At 41.6% G+C, this 17,484-nt stretch overlaps 1 protein-coding gene across 2 annotated transcripts in view; it reads left to right on the top strand.

Annotated features, from left to right (window-relative positions):
* Nucleotides 1-498: 498 nt before the first annotated feature.
* Nucleotides 499-17,484, top strand: part of LOC116381471 (SLIT-ROBO Rho GTPase-activating protein 3-like) — a 29,044-nt gene continuing 12,058 nt past the window's right edge. For both annotated transcript variants that reach the window (XM_031843676.1, XM_031843684.1), the window contains exons 1-8: nucleotides 499-1,019; nucleotides 7,505-7,700; nucleotides 11,373-11,535; nucleotides 13,377-13,439; nucleotides 15,829-16,020; nucleotides 16,322-16,450; nucleotides 16,561-16,782; nucleotides 16,911-17,012. In XM_031843676.1, the coding sequence (XP_031699536.1) occupies nucleotides 953-1,019; nucleotides 7,505-7,700; nucleotides 11,373-11,535; nucleotides 13,377-13,439; nucleotides 15,829-16,020; nucleotides 16,322-16,450; nucleotides 16,561-16,782; nucleotides 16,911-17,012 (1,134 nt within the window). In that variant the 5' untranslated portion in view covers nucleotides 499-952. The remainder of the gene's footprint in view (nucleotides 1,020-7,504; nucleotides 7,701-11,372; nucleotides 11,536-13,376; nucleotides 13,440-15,828; nucleotides 16,021-16,321; nucleotides 16,451-16,560; nucleotides 16,783-16,910; nucleotides 17,013-17,484) is intronic.

The raw sequence follows: 17,484 nt of genomic DNA, 5'->3' as shown, positions 1-17,484 counted from the left end.
GTATCATATTTTGGTAGATATGGTGGTCATACCTACTTCAAGTGATGAGTGTTCCAGTAACAAATGAGCACATATGTCTTCAAAAATACAAGAATGCATCTTTTTATTTGCATTGCAGTATGAAGACGCCAGTATTTCATAACAGTCCTTCTATGTCTCAAAACTATGTTAGGAATGACCGGATCTATTATAAATACATAACATAATGCCTAACATTTTAATTTGAACAACAAACGGCTGACTTTATTGGACAACTACATCCTGAGTTCTGCAGTCAGAAAGGTTAGCAACTGATGTACTGGAAACAGAGCCCTCACATTGTAATCAATAACAAACTATGTGCATTCCTTCAACTGTGGAGTAACAGCAATTGGAAAAATGTTTTCATATCAGTTCACTCAAACAAATCTTAAATCATCCATGAGGAGAACAGTGGTCAAGAAGGGAGGGGGTAGGGGGAGGAGTCTTAGATTGACTTTCACATCCATTCAGCCTTTTTGCAGCAGCAGCAGCAGCAACATTGAACTTGCAGATAGAGGGAGAGAAGAAAAAAAAGAAGCAGACTGAACAGACTGCAGAAGGAGCTCAGTGCTGTTACCGCCGAGGCTGCCGTAGCTGTTTCTCTCAGCTCTCACTCCAGGCTTTACGAAATGTACATCAGACGTGGATTGTTTCCCGATTTACTGAAGAGGTTCTGGTGAAAAGGAGTGGTCAGGGACGGAGATCATGATGCACTTATAGGTTCGACGTCGCCTTGAACGCAGCAGCGCAGCAGCATCGCCACAGAGCCTCAACGTGCGGTTGATTTCCGAAGTTTGTGTCTAGCGGGCGGATGATTCTCATCTGATTGCTCAACTATCTGGAGAGGACTGCAGACGGGCAAACGCTGCATTGTGGCAACCGAAGACGCCGATTCCTGCCCGAGGATTGCGCAATCCGCTCTCCCCCAAAAATGTCATCTCATGCGAAAGTCAAGAAGGACAAAGAGATTATTGCCGAGTATGAGACACAAGTGAAAGGTTGGTCAACGTGCAAGCCTGATCGTATTGTTGCTCTGCGTGTCAGGGCGCTATTGCGTAACTTTACCACACGCTTTATATGGCTTACAGTGTGCAGTGCTTTGGGGCGGGACAGATTGCATAGTTATAGATGACAGCCATTTTTTTTTTTTACACATCTCTTTTGGAAAATGTCTCATAAATTCATGTAATTTACTGTCTTTTGGTTTCAGAGTAATATTTAAATCCAGAGATGTATTGATTAAGATGCAACTTGGCTGAACTGGTTTGTCTGTGCTGAAGATGTCTGTCGCTCATTAACATGCCAAGCCCTACATGTGTGGCCATGTAGCTTACATGGATGATGTGTTTCAAAGTGCAGCTGGTATTTCCGTGAGACGGTTCTGATGCTGCACACCCAACAAGGGAATGTATCAATTCACCTTGTGCAATCTTTCCAGTGGACTGGAGGTCATGCACCTCAGGTACTCGTACAGAATATTTTGAGACATCAAGGGTACATTTTACAACTTCTTCCTAGAAATGAAGGTTGAAATATACTTAAAATGATAATATGGTAACCTGGCATATGTCTTTTTAAAAGACAATACGAGCAATGAGTATTCCAGGACAATGTTAATAGTATACGAAGGGAAAGGGAATGCTTGAAAAGATCACACAGCAAACAGTTCAGAAAGTCCATAAATAATGTATGCTGTCTGTATGAATTATGAACCATGAAAGGAATTTACTGTCTGCCGCTAAATATGTGACTAGATGAACCACCCAGAGAGAGAGAGAGAAGAGAGTCAGGAACAGTGCCACTGTATTGGAACAGACAGTGCAGGATGTGTATAGGTGGGTTGTCCTCTCAGGCCTTTAGAGACGACTTCAGGCGGCGTGAACTTTGACACTTCGTGCATCACCCTCTCACAGTTGTGGTTATGCTAAGTGTTAAGTAGGATTTATTCACAGACACAGACAGGCTTTCTTCTAAAATAAGTTGACATTTTAAACCTGCATTTCAGATTGAAGTGTAACTAAAGGAATATCTTAACTTTTGTTAGGCCTATTTGACAGTTGAATGGCAGAGCAAATGTATGTAGCACGTCATATAGACTAATTTCAGTTTTTTACATGTTTTTAAACCAAATAAAGTTGGATGAGAAGATCAACTCCACTTTTATACGTGTGCGCTAAATATAAAGCTACAGTTACTGCAGTCAGCTTTGCATAGCAAAATACTGAAAGCAAGGCCAAACAGCTAGTATTTCCAAGAGTTCAGTACACAGTACACTTGTTGTTTTCACACACAGTTCTTTGTACAGACTAAACAGAAAAGATCTAATGTGTTGATTAGTGAGTTGTAGAGGTGCTTGTACGCAGATTTTTTCTTTTGTTATCTTTGGACAGAGCCAGGCTAGCTGCATCCAGTCTGTATGCTAAGCTAAGCTAACTGGCTGCTGACTGTAAGCTCATATTGGACATCCGGACATGACATCTTATTTCAGAGAGGGGAGCCTATTCTACATTACATCATATAATATTTTACTTATCAGACTCAGCAGCCACAACAGTTCCCTTCTCCCAAAAGAGCAAATTTTGCTGCTACGATTATTATTTTCTTAATCTTGTGCATTCCTGCATGTATGAACTGCACTGATTTAATTAAATTCAAATGAAGATTTTCCTATTCATTTTATATCCAAATACACATTAAACAATAATACAAAAACAAAACAAAACACTATCTGTTTGTACAGCTCATATTTATTTTAAATGACTTTACTGTCTCAGTCCAGGAAAAAAAAAAACATTTGAATGTATTTCAAATCCACGAAAGCATGTAGAAATTGGTGTAACGGTGATGCCACTGAAGGCAATATTGTTGTAGATGAAGTCAATAGAATATCGGTGCAAACACATATGTAAAAGTTGTATCAAAGTCCTACTCTTCTTTTACAGACTTGATGAGACTTTACTGCTGTTGAAGACTTTAAATAGCAGAAATGGCCAAACATTGTCAGCATTTGTCTGGAATGAAGAGTATGATTAGCATTTTATAGACAGAGGTGTGGTTTATGTTCTCCCCGTCTTCTCTTTTGTCTGTTTATTTGTTTGACTCTCTCTCTCTCTCTCTCTCTCTCTCTCTCTCTCTCTCTGGTCTCTACACCAGTGTTGTGGCTGTGAGAGAGCCATCACAGTCTCTCGTCTCAGTTTCAGGAAAAGCTTTTAAGCTGACATCTTAAGCTCATTTGCAAACTGGGCTGAGATCAGTTTGGAGCTGTGGGGGCTTTACTCTGACACTGACACTGGCCTCCAATACTGCTGAGTTGCTGACTGCACAGCAGTTCAATCAGGCACACAAACCTAATGCACTTTGCGGTATTTTTCAACTTGCCACATTTTCAGAAAACAGCGGGGTCGCATTTAAACAGTGGTTGTTGGTGTGTGTTGTGAGCCTTTACAGGTCTGGGCCTGTATTAGTGATGCATAGTGATTGTCACATATCATTCTTGATTTATTGATGACTGAATAGTCACTCTGCTTTGTATCACAATGTTCATCATTAATGTCATTATTTAATCATTACCAGAAGCTGAAATTGTGTTTCTTTTTTGTGACCAAAACATGATTGTGACTCCTGAATCGCACTGAATGCAGGTTTGGTTTTACAGAGTTAATATGTTTCCTTCTAAGGAGTGTAGTTGATCAGCCTAAGATATCTCTAAGCGTCCCGCTGATCCAGAAAAACAAAACGCAAGGAAATGAGAGATACTCTTCATCATAGTGTACTTCTAGCTCTAGGCCACATTCTCTTTAGTACCATTTCATCTGTTTGGAGCCGAGCCGTTTAACTATCGTGCACAAATTGCTCTAATTGGGTAATATTTAAACCATTTATTGTAAGAGGTGCAGTTGCTAAGGGAACATGTAGAAATGCGGAAGTTATGCAACATTGACTTTACATGGATATATGTCCCTCAAACATTATGAAAAAGAAGTGAAACAGGGAAGCCTGTGATACTTTGTAATACATTTGTAATGTTTTTGTTGCTTGTCCGATTGCGAGATTTGGTTGTACTGACTTGGTGACAGTCCGACTGTCACAAAGTTGCATCTCACTCCTACTGCCACCATATTCACTGCAGAGATGCATTCCACAAGGAGCATGTAGACACAGCCCTCTGTGTGGATTCATCATAATGAAAGAATGCCTCGACTGATACTGTCGTGAAACGTCAGGGTTGCGACAGTGAAACTATATCTTTTGTCTCCATGTCTTGGTACCACTGTTGCTCTGACGACAGATACATACCAAGAGTTGAGCGACATGAGATTTAAAGAGAGAGACGCTTTAAATTCCGCTCACTACATCCTGGATTTTCCTGTCCTGTGGTTGCACAAAGAGCGATGCCTTTTCTTTTTGGAGATATTTGTATGGAGAGCGAGAGACTCTAGCAAATAGGCAGTAAAGGCATACCATAGCCATTACTGCATTCTGTGAACACAGCCTTAATTTGTACCAAATTATGTCAACGTGTCAGTCTGGGTTAGGCCACATGTGACTAGCCACGCATGGCTAACTGCAGACACCGCCGCAGTGCCTTCTGCTGGCCGTTGCCATAGCTGTGCTAGGCTAATTTGAGGTACCGTGGTGACAAGGACTCCTCACTATGTGATATTTTGGTGCTCTCTGTTGCAGTGCAGGGGCCTTACTGGCAACCCCGCAAGGCAACAGTGACCAATAATTCCCCCATTTAGTTACATCAGAGATCCAGGCACGTAGCCTCTACAGGCATGCGGTGTTTGAAGTTGGCACTCGGATGTGGTTTGTCGTTTCGAATGTGCACAGTAAAAGAAGAGCTCAAGGCATCATAACAGCTGAGCTCAGCTAGGTGCTTTCCTTTTCAACATTCAGACATGACTGTCTGAAGGATGGGGGTGACGCAAATGATGTTTCAGTTGAGGGACATTCTGTCCAGTATTTGGGTGGCTTGAGTTTAGTTTTATGTATTCAAAATACTTTAACACGACTGTGTTTAAATTATCCCAATGCTCAATCACTGATTAAGCATCTTGAGAAGTTCTTTTCATCTGCTTCAGTGTTACCCTCAGGACTCTGGTAAATAATGTATGTTCCTAAAAATGCTTGTTAAAGTCACTAGAACATAACAGGATGTTAACCATATGGGTTAGGAGAAAAACAAACAATACAAATGGGTAAAGACCTATTAGTGAAATTTCAAAGAGCCTTTGCGGGTGGGACATCTTAGTCCTTTTGGCTGCACTGTTCCCAGGCAGATAACCTGGTGGAGCATACGACTCTGTATTCCATCTAAAGACATCTGTACCATTGTGTCATCAATGAAAAGATGGAGAAGAGGCTGCGTTTAGATTTTTGAGGCTTAGTTCTCTTCATATTATTCACTTGAACTCCTCGCCAGCTTCCTGGTAATTATGCATTACTCTGCAACGGCTTGAATCATTCATCGAATGAAGCGCAGTATCGCACAGTCCCTAGTAACAGTTTAGGTTCTAAAAATAACACGCTCTCAGGAGAGCGAATGCAAATATGAGTTTATTTGATGCGTCGCTGATAAAACTATGCAGTTAAATCAATTTAGATTTGCTCATTGATGGCCTGTTCTTTTACTCTGCCACCGTATGATTAGGAGAGATTAAAGTCACACACAGGCCAGCACATTGTGTTGTCCAGTGGTCTATTTTAGCACAGGAGTACATTGCAGTGACATTTATTTCTATTTTAAACTTGATTGCTGCCTCATTCATCAGCACAGGCTGTGTATTGAGTATTTCAAAGCGGAGAAAGTTGCCCTCGTCTTTGGCCGTTATGCTAAACAGACTGACTGCTGCGACTGTCGGAACAGGGGAACTGGCCGGCTCTCATTGAGATGCCTCCAGAGGCGTAACCAGGCAACAGGGCAACTATGGGGACCACGAGGGGTACGTCTCCAAACAGCAAGGGACTACATATTTACTCTGTCTTTCTCCCTCTCGCTCTTTCATTCACATTTTTCGCTCACACACTTGCAGACGATGGGGGGGAGACATGTTTGAAATCCTTTTATTGTACAAACAGAAACCGCATTTAAAAAGTGAACAAGGGGACTCTTCTTCTGCTGGGCAATCTTCTTCCATTGGTGCATTTCTACAGAGATTCTTTCAGTGTGCAGCAATCATGTGCATGGTTGAAACAGTCTGTCATAATGGAATCTTCAGCCATCTCAATGTTGCTTAACTGCTTCTTATTGTCTGGAAGAGAGGGACGCTTTGTTCCCCCCCGCGTGTGTGTTTGTGTGTATAATCCACAGTTGTGAGCTAAAAATTATATTGTGACGATTTTAACAGGAATTAAAAAAATAATGAGGCCTAGAAGTAGGTGTGGACCTGTACAGGTATGACTGGAGTCAGCCACGTGAACGTATCCTCATCAACCTCCTGATAGTGATGTCAACCATATCACTCGGCTCCAGGCTCTGATATGATTCATGGTTCGTCTGCAGCAACACATTCAGCAGCCACTTAGCCACTGGATTTATGACAGCCTTGCAATAAACAGTATACGGATGAAATAAAATGTTATTTGTATTCCTTTTCGGTGTTAATGTAAAACCGTAAAAGACATGTTATTACGTCAGTGGACGTTTTTATCACCTGGAATCCCAGAGGTCAATGGGAACAGCCAGCTATACCAGGACAAGCTGCCCAGTAGGGAGTCTGTGGATATTTATTCCCTTCATTTTAAAAACCTAGATTAATTAACTCTATTCTAAATACACAAGTATTTATTAAAGGCAATTCATTAAGCCTACCTTACTTGAACTTGAACAATACAAATGCAAACAGGATATACTGTATTTAACCAAAGTGAAATATTCTTCAAACAATAAAAAGATTCTATTTGTAAATGCCATATCAATCACATTTTCACAATTTAGACCAAAACATAATTCTTCCACATTCTTCTCATAGGAGCAGTGAGTTTTCAAACCTCATAAGCAGAAAACCACAGCGATCATATAATCGAAAGAATGCCTGCAATTTGTTTTTTTCAAGACAAACTTCTCCAAAGGCTCACTCTGCACAACGCATTTTGAGAAGCTGACCTATTTTATATTTTCCGTCCTGTCTGCTGCAATCATCAGACATGCATCTCATATGCATGTGCTACCCCAGCATTTAGACACCCCCACACTCCCTCCCACTACACGCAACATGCACTCGCACATACACACAGCTGACAAATGCACTTTGACATCCTTTTTTATCCAATTATGATGACTTTGTTTTTTTATTGGTGCTTATGCTTGACTGTGCCGTTACATCTTTGTATTTACTTCATCCACTGCTAAAGGACTGTGGGTTAAATGCTGACCTGCAGCACTGATTGGCAGTCAGCAGTGAGACCCAGCACGTAGGCCCACTCTCCCAGAGAGGCTGTATTTATTCTAAAGGTGGTCTCTCCCTTTGTTGATATTCAGAGATCCGTAACCAGCTGGTGGAGCAGTTCCGTTGTCTGGAGCAGCAGTCTGAGTCCCGGCTGCAGCTGCTGCAGGACCTGCAGGACTTCTTCCGTCGCAAGGCCGAGCTCCAGCTAGAGTACTCCAGAGGCCTGGACAAACTGGCCGAGCGCTACTCTGCTAAGATCCGTACTTCAAGAGAGCACCATCACTTCAAGTGAGTCCTAAGCACTGGAACGTCCCTATCGAACGGGTTTGACCGATAAACAACTGTTACGTATTTCGTACTGATCACTGGCATGGCACAGAGAGATGGGAAACAATAAAAGAGAAAGCCAGAGGAGGGATACACAACAAAGAGGAGAGGAGGGATAAAACGGGAGAAATGACCTGAAATGAAGCCAGGGCCAAGGAAGCTTGTGGCCTAAGGCTGCTGTGTTCCTCCCAACTAGGTCAGACCCCCCCCCCCCTCCACCCGTCTTTTCTTTGTGGTTGTCATTTCATTTCCATTCTCACACTACACTTCACACGAGACAGCTACCCCAAATACTCATCTTTTCTCAATGGAGGCAAAAAACAAATTAGAGCTTTAGTGAGGAGTCTAACAGCAGCAGTGTAGGTTATTTTACTTGTTTTAAATGTTTGTGGTCATGAAACAAACATACCCTACAGCATGTTGAGGAATTGCTGCTTAGATGCTCGGACCAGCCTGCAGCTCGCTGTGACTTTCACGTGATATATACGCTGTATACGCTGCCCATGGCCATGTGGTTAATTTGAATCAGTGGTCATGAATAAGGGGAAACGCGTGGTCAAAATTAAGTTACAGTACATTCAATGAAAATGTTTAGCCTTGGAAATGGACCAACTAAGGCTGCTAAATGTAGTTGAAACTTCCTGAAAAAGCAAATATTTGGACATTAAGATAATATGTCAAATTTACATCTATTTGAATCTGCTGGTCTCTAATACCCGATGCAGTAGTATTGAATTAAGAGTGCAGGTAATCGATTTTACCTTACAGTAGTGCTCTATAGTAAAGATGGTATAATTGATACTTAAACAGCTGCACACCGTTTCATGTGACCTGGCTGTGTCAGTCATGCGTAACAAACATGTTGGTTTATTCAAGTCTCTCCGTTCCTCTTTCAGTCTCTCCGACCAATTGGACATAAAGAGTAATCACGGCGAAGAGCTCCCGTCACTGCGACGTTGATAAATGGAGCATTCCCTCAAAGGGAGACCCCTGGAAGAGAGTCTCCTTGCATGACTTCTCTCTACACCCTGCTGTCCCAGATTCTCCCCCGTCACATTAAATGGTCATCATTATATCTGTCAAAGGCCAGATTCACGCTCACAGACTACAATGGACAATTAATAATCCCACGCGGTCTTCTGGCTCTGCAATCTCTCGTTTAATTTTCCTTTTTTTTTTAACGGCAAAACCTCAGTGCCCTTTTTCTTATCAAGGATCCGTTCAGATTTTCATTCCTGATGTCCGATCTAATAAAATGGCTGGCAGGAGATTGTCAAGGAACCTTTTTAAAAAACGCCTTTAATAGAACCTCTGCATCAAAAATAGGATTATAGGAGAACATAATTTATATCCAATATGTTTTACAATAGTTAATAGATGCAGAATGTGTTTTTGTAGTGTCGGCTCACTGTAGTTCAGCTGGCTGGTGCTACTTTATGATGCAGAGACCTTGTTGTGATACTGTATTGCTGTACGTTTTGTAGGCTGTCGTGAAGAAAAGCTTCTTCTGTCATCTTTCATAAGAAGTTCTGCATCGACTTCATTATGTCCTGAATTTTACGGTCTCATCCTTATTCAAGAGCAGCCAACAGCCAAAGATTTACAGTCAGGCTCCTGGTACCCCATGTACAGGATCAAACACCTGCTCTGCTTTAAAGGAGGGCCTATAGGGATAGCTTGTTCATGTTCTTTTTTTTTTTTTATCAAAGTGTTAAAGGATGAAAGGATCAGATATGCTAATGTCCAGCACTTGGAATTACCTTTAGCATCACAAATGCAACTCTTTTCACTTGCCGTCAACGCTTCTCATTGTTGTAAACAGAACTAGAGAGTCAACACTATGTATTAATCTAACAGTAATTACAGAGAATATAGATTACAAATGTTGCATTCAGACCTCGTACGAATAGCAGATGAATGTGGTTTTGACTTCTGAAAAAGAATATCAATTAACTTATTTTACTGGTATTTAGGCCAGTTTCAGATTAAATTTCAGTGTTGTTTTGGATACATGGAGGGAGCTACAGTGTGGCCTTCTGTAATCGTGTGGAAACTTGCATAGATGAAGATCAGAGTGAACTTCACCAAGATAGGAAAACAGTCATTATTCACTTCAAAAAGAAAATAAAAGCATGAATAAACCTCTCCAAGGATAGAATGATCGAAGTGTTAAAGCAGTCAACAGAAAACAAGTCAGGACAACTCTTTCAATATAAGTCAAAAATAGCTGCTGCGTTTCTGACTCAAACTACAGTCGAAGATGATGATTTCAGCAATGATTTTCAGAGTCTTAACATTTACGTGAATCATTTACTAGCCATTGCTTTCCAGACAGCATTTGATACTGTAGCATGTAGTTTTTGAGAGGATTCATATTCTTAATGGTATATGATTTTTTTCGGCCACATAAAGTTGCATGTTACCATATTCACAGAAACAAATGCAGTGATAGTGTATTATTTGACCAGCAGAATAATTAGGGACCCAGAATATAACTTTGCGGTTCTCCGCGCCAGAAAATAGAAATGGAGAATGCACAATTACTTGGATCAACGGAAAGACGTCTGACATAAATATGCAAAGTAAGCCTTTTTGGAGCCACAAAAGGTTCCTTAAATTCAGTTGTGAAAGGTGCTATGACCAGCCATGTGAAAAGCTGAATAAATATACTAAATATATACTGGGTAGGAAGAAGAAAGAATGAATTGCTCTTGATTATTATTACTCATTCAAGAATTCGTTGGTCATGTTTGTGATGGTCAGGATGTTGATGCTGGTGGAGCTTGGTCAGTGTGTGCGTTGGTTTCTTGCCAAAATAAGAAGTTGGCAGCTTTAAGCAAGTTGTATTTTCAAATCACAAGCAACGTAATGGTGTTCAGTATGACATGTGAGAGAATGTTAATTTTTTAATTTTGTTGAATCAACTTCTCACATAAAGAGATTACCGCGGCAGAGACATTAAGTTGGATTTGGTTTGGATCCCAGCATAGGTCATCTATCGGCCAAGAGCAAAAGGTTTTTACACATGGCTTTTAAGCAGGCAAAGTGTACAAAAACTATGACGCAGCATTTTTATATCCCAGGCACAGTTGTTGGAGGTCAGAAAAACAGTTAAAAGCTCTCTAAAGACAAAAGAAGAAGGAAAACTCTTCGGTGTGAGGATAATTGAACTCACATGCTCCCTCGAGCAGGGAGCCGAGTGCAGTCAGCATGCCTTCCTGTGTGTGTGTGTGTGTGTGTGTGTGTGTGTGTGTGTGTGTGTGTGTGTGTGTGTGTGTGTGTGTGTGTGTGTGTGCACAGCTTTCTCCTTTATTGCTGATGCCTTACTACATGTGTAGTGACCCCTTGATCTCTAATGTTTGGAGCCCCAGTACCAATGGATCAAATGTAAGAGCTGTGCGGTCTGTTAGACAGTCTTCATCATATTTTATGCTCCACAGAGTTAAACTAATCGTGCAACAATTGGCATGTTTTTTTGTGTTTGAGATGTCAACCACATTTTTTATTACCTATGGGCAACATAGTGTGTGGTCTTGATATTGCAGTTGTTTCAGTCGGGCAGTTTTATAGACATTGGTTACTGAAATGGACCAATGTTTTCATCTTGGTGAAGTCTTTCCTTCCCTGTTTCAGAAAGGACCAGAATCTCCTATCCACTGTTAACTGCTGGTATTTGGTCTTGGACCAGACCAGGCGGGAGAGCAGAGACCACGCCACTCTCAGCGACATCTACAACAACAACGTCATTGTCCGTCTGGCACACGTGGGCGAGGATGTCATCAGACTCTTCAAAAAGGTCAGAATCTGAATGAAATGAATGAGGGCATGTAACCCTGACCGTTACTAACGCACACAGTCACAGAACTTATCTGCTCAAATCGCATCACTAATGCCCACTGCTGGGAACTTGACGCCACACCAACAAAAATATGTTGAAATGTATCAGTAAGTACAGCACATTTCATGCTGTGTGGTTGTCATACAGCATAGTCCCTCTGAGGGCTAATCTAAGGCAATTCTGACTAATGACCCGCTTTGCTGTGTTATTGTCTCTTTTCGTGAATAATCATTTTTAATCGGTACTTCAATTACAGTACAGTGTTCGAATGCAAGGTCCGAAACCAGCTACTTTACAGCCTGGTTTCAAATAATGGCCATTAGGTTGTCTATTCCCACCCAACACTAGGGGTGTAAAGCACAAGTTTCATCACAATACGATATTATATTGATTCTTTGGACAACGATACAAGTTTTCACTTTGCATCGATAATATTGGATTGTTGATCACTGAATCTATGTATCGTTTGACCCCTAACCCATCACTGAGGTGTTTCCTACCTTAACGTTGCACCAGGCACTTCAGCCTCGTATCATGTGTCTCCAGTAAAGCTTAACACGGTTGGCATTGGCAAGATATTTTCTTTCTCTTTTTAACCTCCCCCATTCATCCTGTGTAGCGTCACTCTCAATATCATGCTCAGTTGGCTCCCTATTTAGATCACTAGCCTTTTGTTGACGCTCTTTGCAACTCATCACTCTTGTCCACTCATTCCATTTCACACCAAATTGCCCTTAACTAAAACTCATTCAGTAACCTGCAGAGAGAAAGAGAATTAGATGAAACTTGTGTCTTTTATTTTAAATGAATGTGTCATAGAATGCATTTTTCTAACACTCTTGTTCTGGGTTTTACTTTCACATCGCGTAAGGCATATGTACAGTGTGTAACGTATGGCACGTGTGAAAGTAGCAGAGTGCCTGTGATTCAGGGGCGGGGATGAACTATCTGCCTTGGGGATCCTAGATCAGTATCGTTTGACAGCGGCAGGAGTCTACAGTAATTTATACCCTCTCGGGGGCTCTGCACTGTCACGATGGGAGCCTTTATGAGACTGGGATGGCTTGCGGCCAGCATAAAGAGGAGGACTAATAGCTATCTGCAGGAAAACTTTCCTTCTTCAAGAAGTTAAGTCAAATTGTGACAAAGTTCTCCAAAACAATAATCCTGTTATGCTGTAGCATTGCGGTTCAGTCTCACTGCTGACGAATTACACATGTGGGAAATGGAATGAATAAACTCTGCTATTTGCTAATTCAAAGTTATACTGAATGTGCTGGAATTTAATTCTTGTCACATGTGAAAATGCAAGGTTGCTGTTTTGACAAGTGGTCCCTGAAAGGCGGCAAAAAAACGGGATTGATTGGGCTCAGCGTCGCATCGTATCCCCTCAACGGGATTTCCAGAGTCATTCTCCGCTGGCCTCATTCCTCCTCTTGGGCTATAAGCCCTGTTTTGGGACATTGGCCAATTCATCATAGGCTCTTAGCCCCTGTAACTGAGCTGAAACTGTGACACAACTCCTTGGGAAATGTTCTACAGCTACTGCGCTGTTCTATTTTTGTCTGTATGTGCACTTTGGGCATTGTATTAGATCTTTTCTGGTACAGAGTAATGACAGCATTTCAACGCCTGCTGACATCCCTCACACACAAAATATAACTGGCTTACAGTGCTTTAGTTTTTCACTTGTCGGAAGGTAATTCTGTTCGATAACCCAGTTCTTGGTCTTAGATGTTTGAATACCTGCCTTCGTTTGTTCTTAAAATTAAACTATCACCTGTTTTTCTCTTTTACAGAGCAAAGACATCGGGGTGCAGATGCACGAGGAGTTGGTGAAAGTCACCAATGAGCTCTACACCGTGAGTAGAACAGTTGTCATTGCCCCTTCATGCCTAACCTTTCTTTGCTGACAGCAACCTGCCTGTTTTGCCTTTCCCCTCTGTTAGCCTGTCGTCAAGCCAGAGCCTTTTTCAGACCTGTAACCTGTGAAACAGCTGGCCTGACACTGCACAAGGCCGATATGCCTTATCAGCAATGCAGCCTCTAACAGGTCATTTCGTCCATCTCCTGAGGTCGTGAGAGGAGAACATTTGCATTCTTCCTCCCTCTGTGAATTTCTACATCAGTTGAAGGGGAGAACGTTCTTGCCCCTGGCAGTGCTTCAAGCAGACTCAGCAGTCTGTGCTGCAGAAGTGCACTCTGCTCACAGCCAACACACAAGCTGCTGTTTTAGTTTCAGCTAATGTTGCACGTAATCACACACAGATGTTTGCGTGTTGTCACTCTGTCTATTGTTATATGTTGTACTGTACATACAACAGACACCCCGTGTAGAAACAGTGTACACGCATGGAATCAAACACACAGAAATTGTCAAGATGGACAACAGCTGTGCTCAGTGCTGATGCCTCCTCATTTGAGATAAGACCATGAACTGATGTAGTGATATCATTTGCTGTATGTGGGACAGAGTGCAACAAACACACCAGAGTGACTAGCTGGGGTCGTAAATTGTATAGAATTTAATTCTGTACAGGTAAAAAAGACCGTACGCTTATTTTAAGATACTCTAGTCTCTCTCTGCCTAATTCATTATTTTATTTTTGAAAACTCCACCTTTGGCTACTTGCTGCTGCACAGCTACTTATCTGCATTACATCCACATTACATTGTGTTTGTTTGCATAACCAAACACAAACCATGATAATATACATAATATTATTGGAAGCTGTTTAATTGCAGTGCAATTTCAGTGATTATTGACGAGTAGTCCCACTCATTTTAAAAGGATGTTTGGTACAAGTGAATATGCTCCGACTCGCTAATACTAATATTCCTACATGTAACATTATACAGCACTCTACTGCTTTGCTGATATTGATTTTTCCTCTCTCTTTGGTTCATGCATTATTAAATGTCTGTCTGCAGCTGCTGAGCCACAGCATAGGAAATTGCAGTAGTCTGTTAAGATTTGGGCTAGATAAAGTTATACAGCTGAGATGAACTTGTATAATTTGTATTATCAGTTTTGAGTTAAATGCTAAATCAGCTATTCGATGGCTTCATTGTGTTCAGCCTGCTGGACTCCGCTATTGATCTGCTGCTGGATTGTTGTGGAAATCAAGTAGTTTCTTGTTTCACGGGTAGCAGGGAAGGTTGCTCTCCATCACTTGGTAACCTCCTTCATCCGCTGCTGATCAATCTCACTGTCCTTTGCACGTCCGCTTCAGTCACGGTTGCTAGGAAACCAGAACTTGAGAGTGAGCGATGGAGGACCAGATGTTGTTTAATTGTGCTGTTTATTCAGGGTTTCTAGTCCAACATTTATATATGTGATCTCTTTGATACTGCTGTTAAAACATGAATCTGTTCATGACACTTTATGAGAAATTCCTCTAAAGCAATCTGACCAGAGGGGGTGTAGATTGTATTTGGAGCAGTGATGAACATTCGGATGTAGTACGAATCCCGGTGCTTTACAGTGAAAGGACCTTTTTATGTCTACTACAATGCTGTGGCGAAGACAAACGTGCACAATAACGTAGACACTTTAGACGGACGCACCCAGCACGACACCTCCAGCTCAGTAGGGAAATGTCAATCAACATGTGACTCTCCTGTGAGCAGGATGAGTAAGAGACACTCCCTGATGTCTCAGCATGTAATTAAAGACTTATATATTCTAGGGTTACATTGGGTCATTTGTAATATACACTGAGGCCTGGGAAACTTTAACCATATCATGATGTGGTACTTATGTGGTCATAAAATTACATTTTTTTATTTAACAACAATTTATACTCCTTTGGAGGAGATGGGAGAATTCGTGGTAACATTTTATATATTTATACTTTATATATCTATACATATTTTTCTGTTTCACACCCCTTTGTAGAAAGGACATTTGGTTTTATTCCAGTAGCTGTAAGACTAAAGTAAAATAAATGGTCAGTGTATAAAAGAGATGATTACACAATGTGCCTTCATGGTGTTTGACATATTTAGCCAGTTATGGATCGGCAACTGCCAATAACCCATGTATCTTTTACATTTTTACCGGTCAGTTTCCGGTAATATCACTTAAAAATCTGCCTCTTTACCAGCAGTTAAATGTAGCCGATCTCAACATAACATTTCAGCTTGAAGTTCTGCATATATCTTATATTCCTCCTCAAAGTCACTTCCTTTTAAGTTTGACTATGATGCCCTTGGTACTGAGTACAGTTTGACTGTTGTTGTTGATGACAGGTGATGAAGACCTACCACATGTACCATACTGAGAGTCTCAGTGCTGAGAGCAAGCTGAAGGAGGCAGAGAAACAGGAAGAGAAGCACATTGGCAAGGCCAATGACACTGGTTCTCATCTGCTGCGGTATGGTCATGATGAACGTTCACAGCGACGGAGCTCCGTCAAGAAGATGGAGAAGATGAAGGAGAAGGTCTGTTTTTGTCGACTGGTTGATATATGATGTAATGTGTTGTACGTTACAGGCATAATATCCACACTCGAGTGCAAATGCATTTGTTATGAACCTCTTGAATTTCACCAGTTTCCATTTGTACAAATGACACTAGAAAAAGCAGTTGAAGCTACGTCTCTACACTGTGCAAAGTATTACATATATTGACAGATGATAGCAGAGAAAATCGTATTGATGTTGTATTGCATTCTTTGAGTACATTAGGAATCCATTTTACATCCTGGCATTGACGGGACTCTCTCTTCCCCTTTCTCCCTAGAGACAAGCCAAGTACTCTGAAAACAAGCTGAAATGCACAAAGGCCCGGAACGACTATCTTCTCAATCTGGCAGCTTCCAATGCCCTGGTGGCCAAATACTACATCCATGATGTCTCAGACTTGATAGATGTAAGTAACTACTGTCTGAGACCCACTTGTATTATTCTCAGTGCTTCTTGCATAAGTTCTCTGCCTTTAATTGGTTTGTGGTAACTAAATGTTTTACTTCTTGTCCTCAGTGTTGCGACTTAGGTTTCCATGCAAGCCTGGCACGCACTTTGAGAACCTACCTGTCTGCAGAGTATAGTCTGGAGACTTCTCGCCACGAAGGTTTGGACTTGCTGGAGGGAGCAGTAGATGCCACGGACACCAGAGGAGACAAGCTGAAGTTCATGGACGCACACAGCCATTTCTTCTGTCCTCCAGCACGCTTTGACTGTCAGCCACACATGGGGGATGAGGTGAGTCACTTGGAAAAAAAGGGCTGTAAGAATGTTTTCTTTGCATAGGTCTTAGTTCCTGATACGAAATGCATCTCATCATGTTTGGTGTTCTGAATGTTAAACCTCCCTTTCTTTCTTAATCCCAGGTGTGTCAGGTGAGTGCACAGCAGCCTGTCCAGACAGAGCTCCTGATGCGCTACCACCAGCTGCAGTCTCGCCTAGCCACGCTGAGGATAGAAAATGAAGAGGTGAGAGTGCACACAAAGCTCACAGGGCTGAAGGCAGCTAGTGTCAGCATTTCATTTCAAGATCTAGCAAGCTCACTGCAAGTGTGCTGTACACAGTAATGCTCTTTTCTACTGACTCAGAAGAGGACATATGGCCAAATGTACTGAGTCATAAGTACTCGTATACAGTAAAAGCAGGGTTTCCCCCAGGAAGCCGTATAGCTGAGGTGGTCAGCCATCTTCACACGTCATCTCGTGATTCATTTAGTACATTTAGATGATGACTTAAACAACAGCCACACTCATTAAACATGTGGCTTTTGCTGTGTGACATGACACTTTTGTTTTGTTTCAGTAAAATGTATTAACTTTGACGATGTTATGATGAGAAGTGATCTTTGTGGCCCACTGCTGCTGGAAAACACTGCATGAAACCCTGAAATGGTTGTGTGTGTGTGTGTGTGTGTGTGTGTGTGTGTGTGTGTGTGTGTGT

This window comes from Anarrhichthys ocellatus, unplaced genomic scaffold (assembly GCF_004355925.1).
Source record: "Anarrhichthys ocellatus isolate YVR2014 unplaced genomic scaffold, GSC_Weel_1.0 scaffold1, whole genome shotgun sequence".
Classification (NCBI taxonomy): domain Eukaryota; kingdom Metazoa; phylum Chordata; class Actinopteri; order Perciformes; family Anarhichadidae; genus Anarrhichthys; species Anarrhichthys ocellatus.
This window is presented reverse-complemented; position numbering and strand designations above follow the sequence as displayed.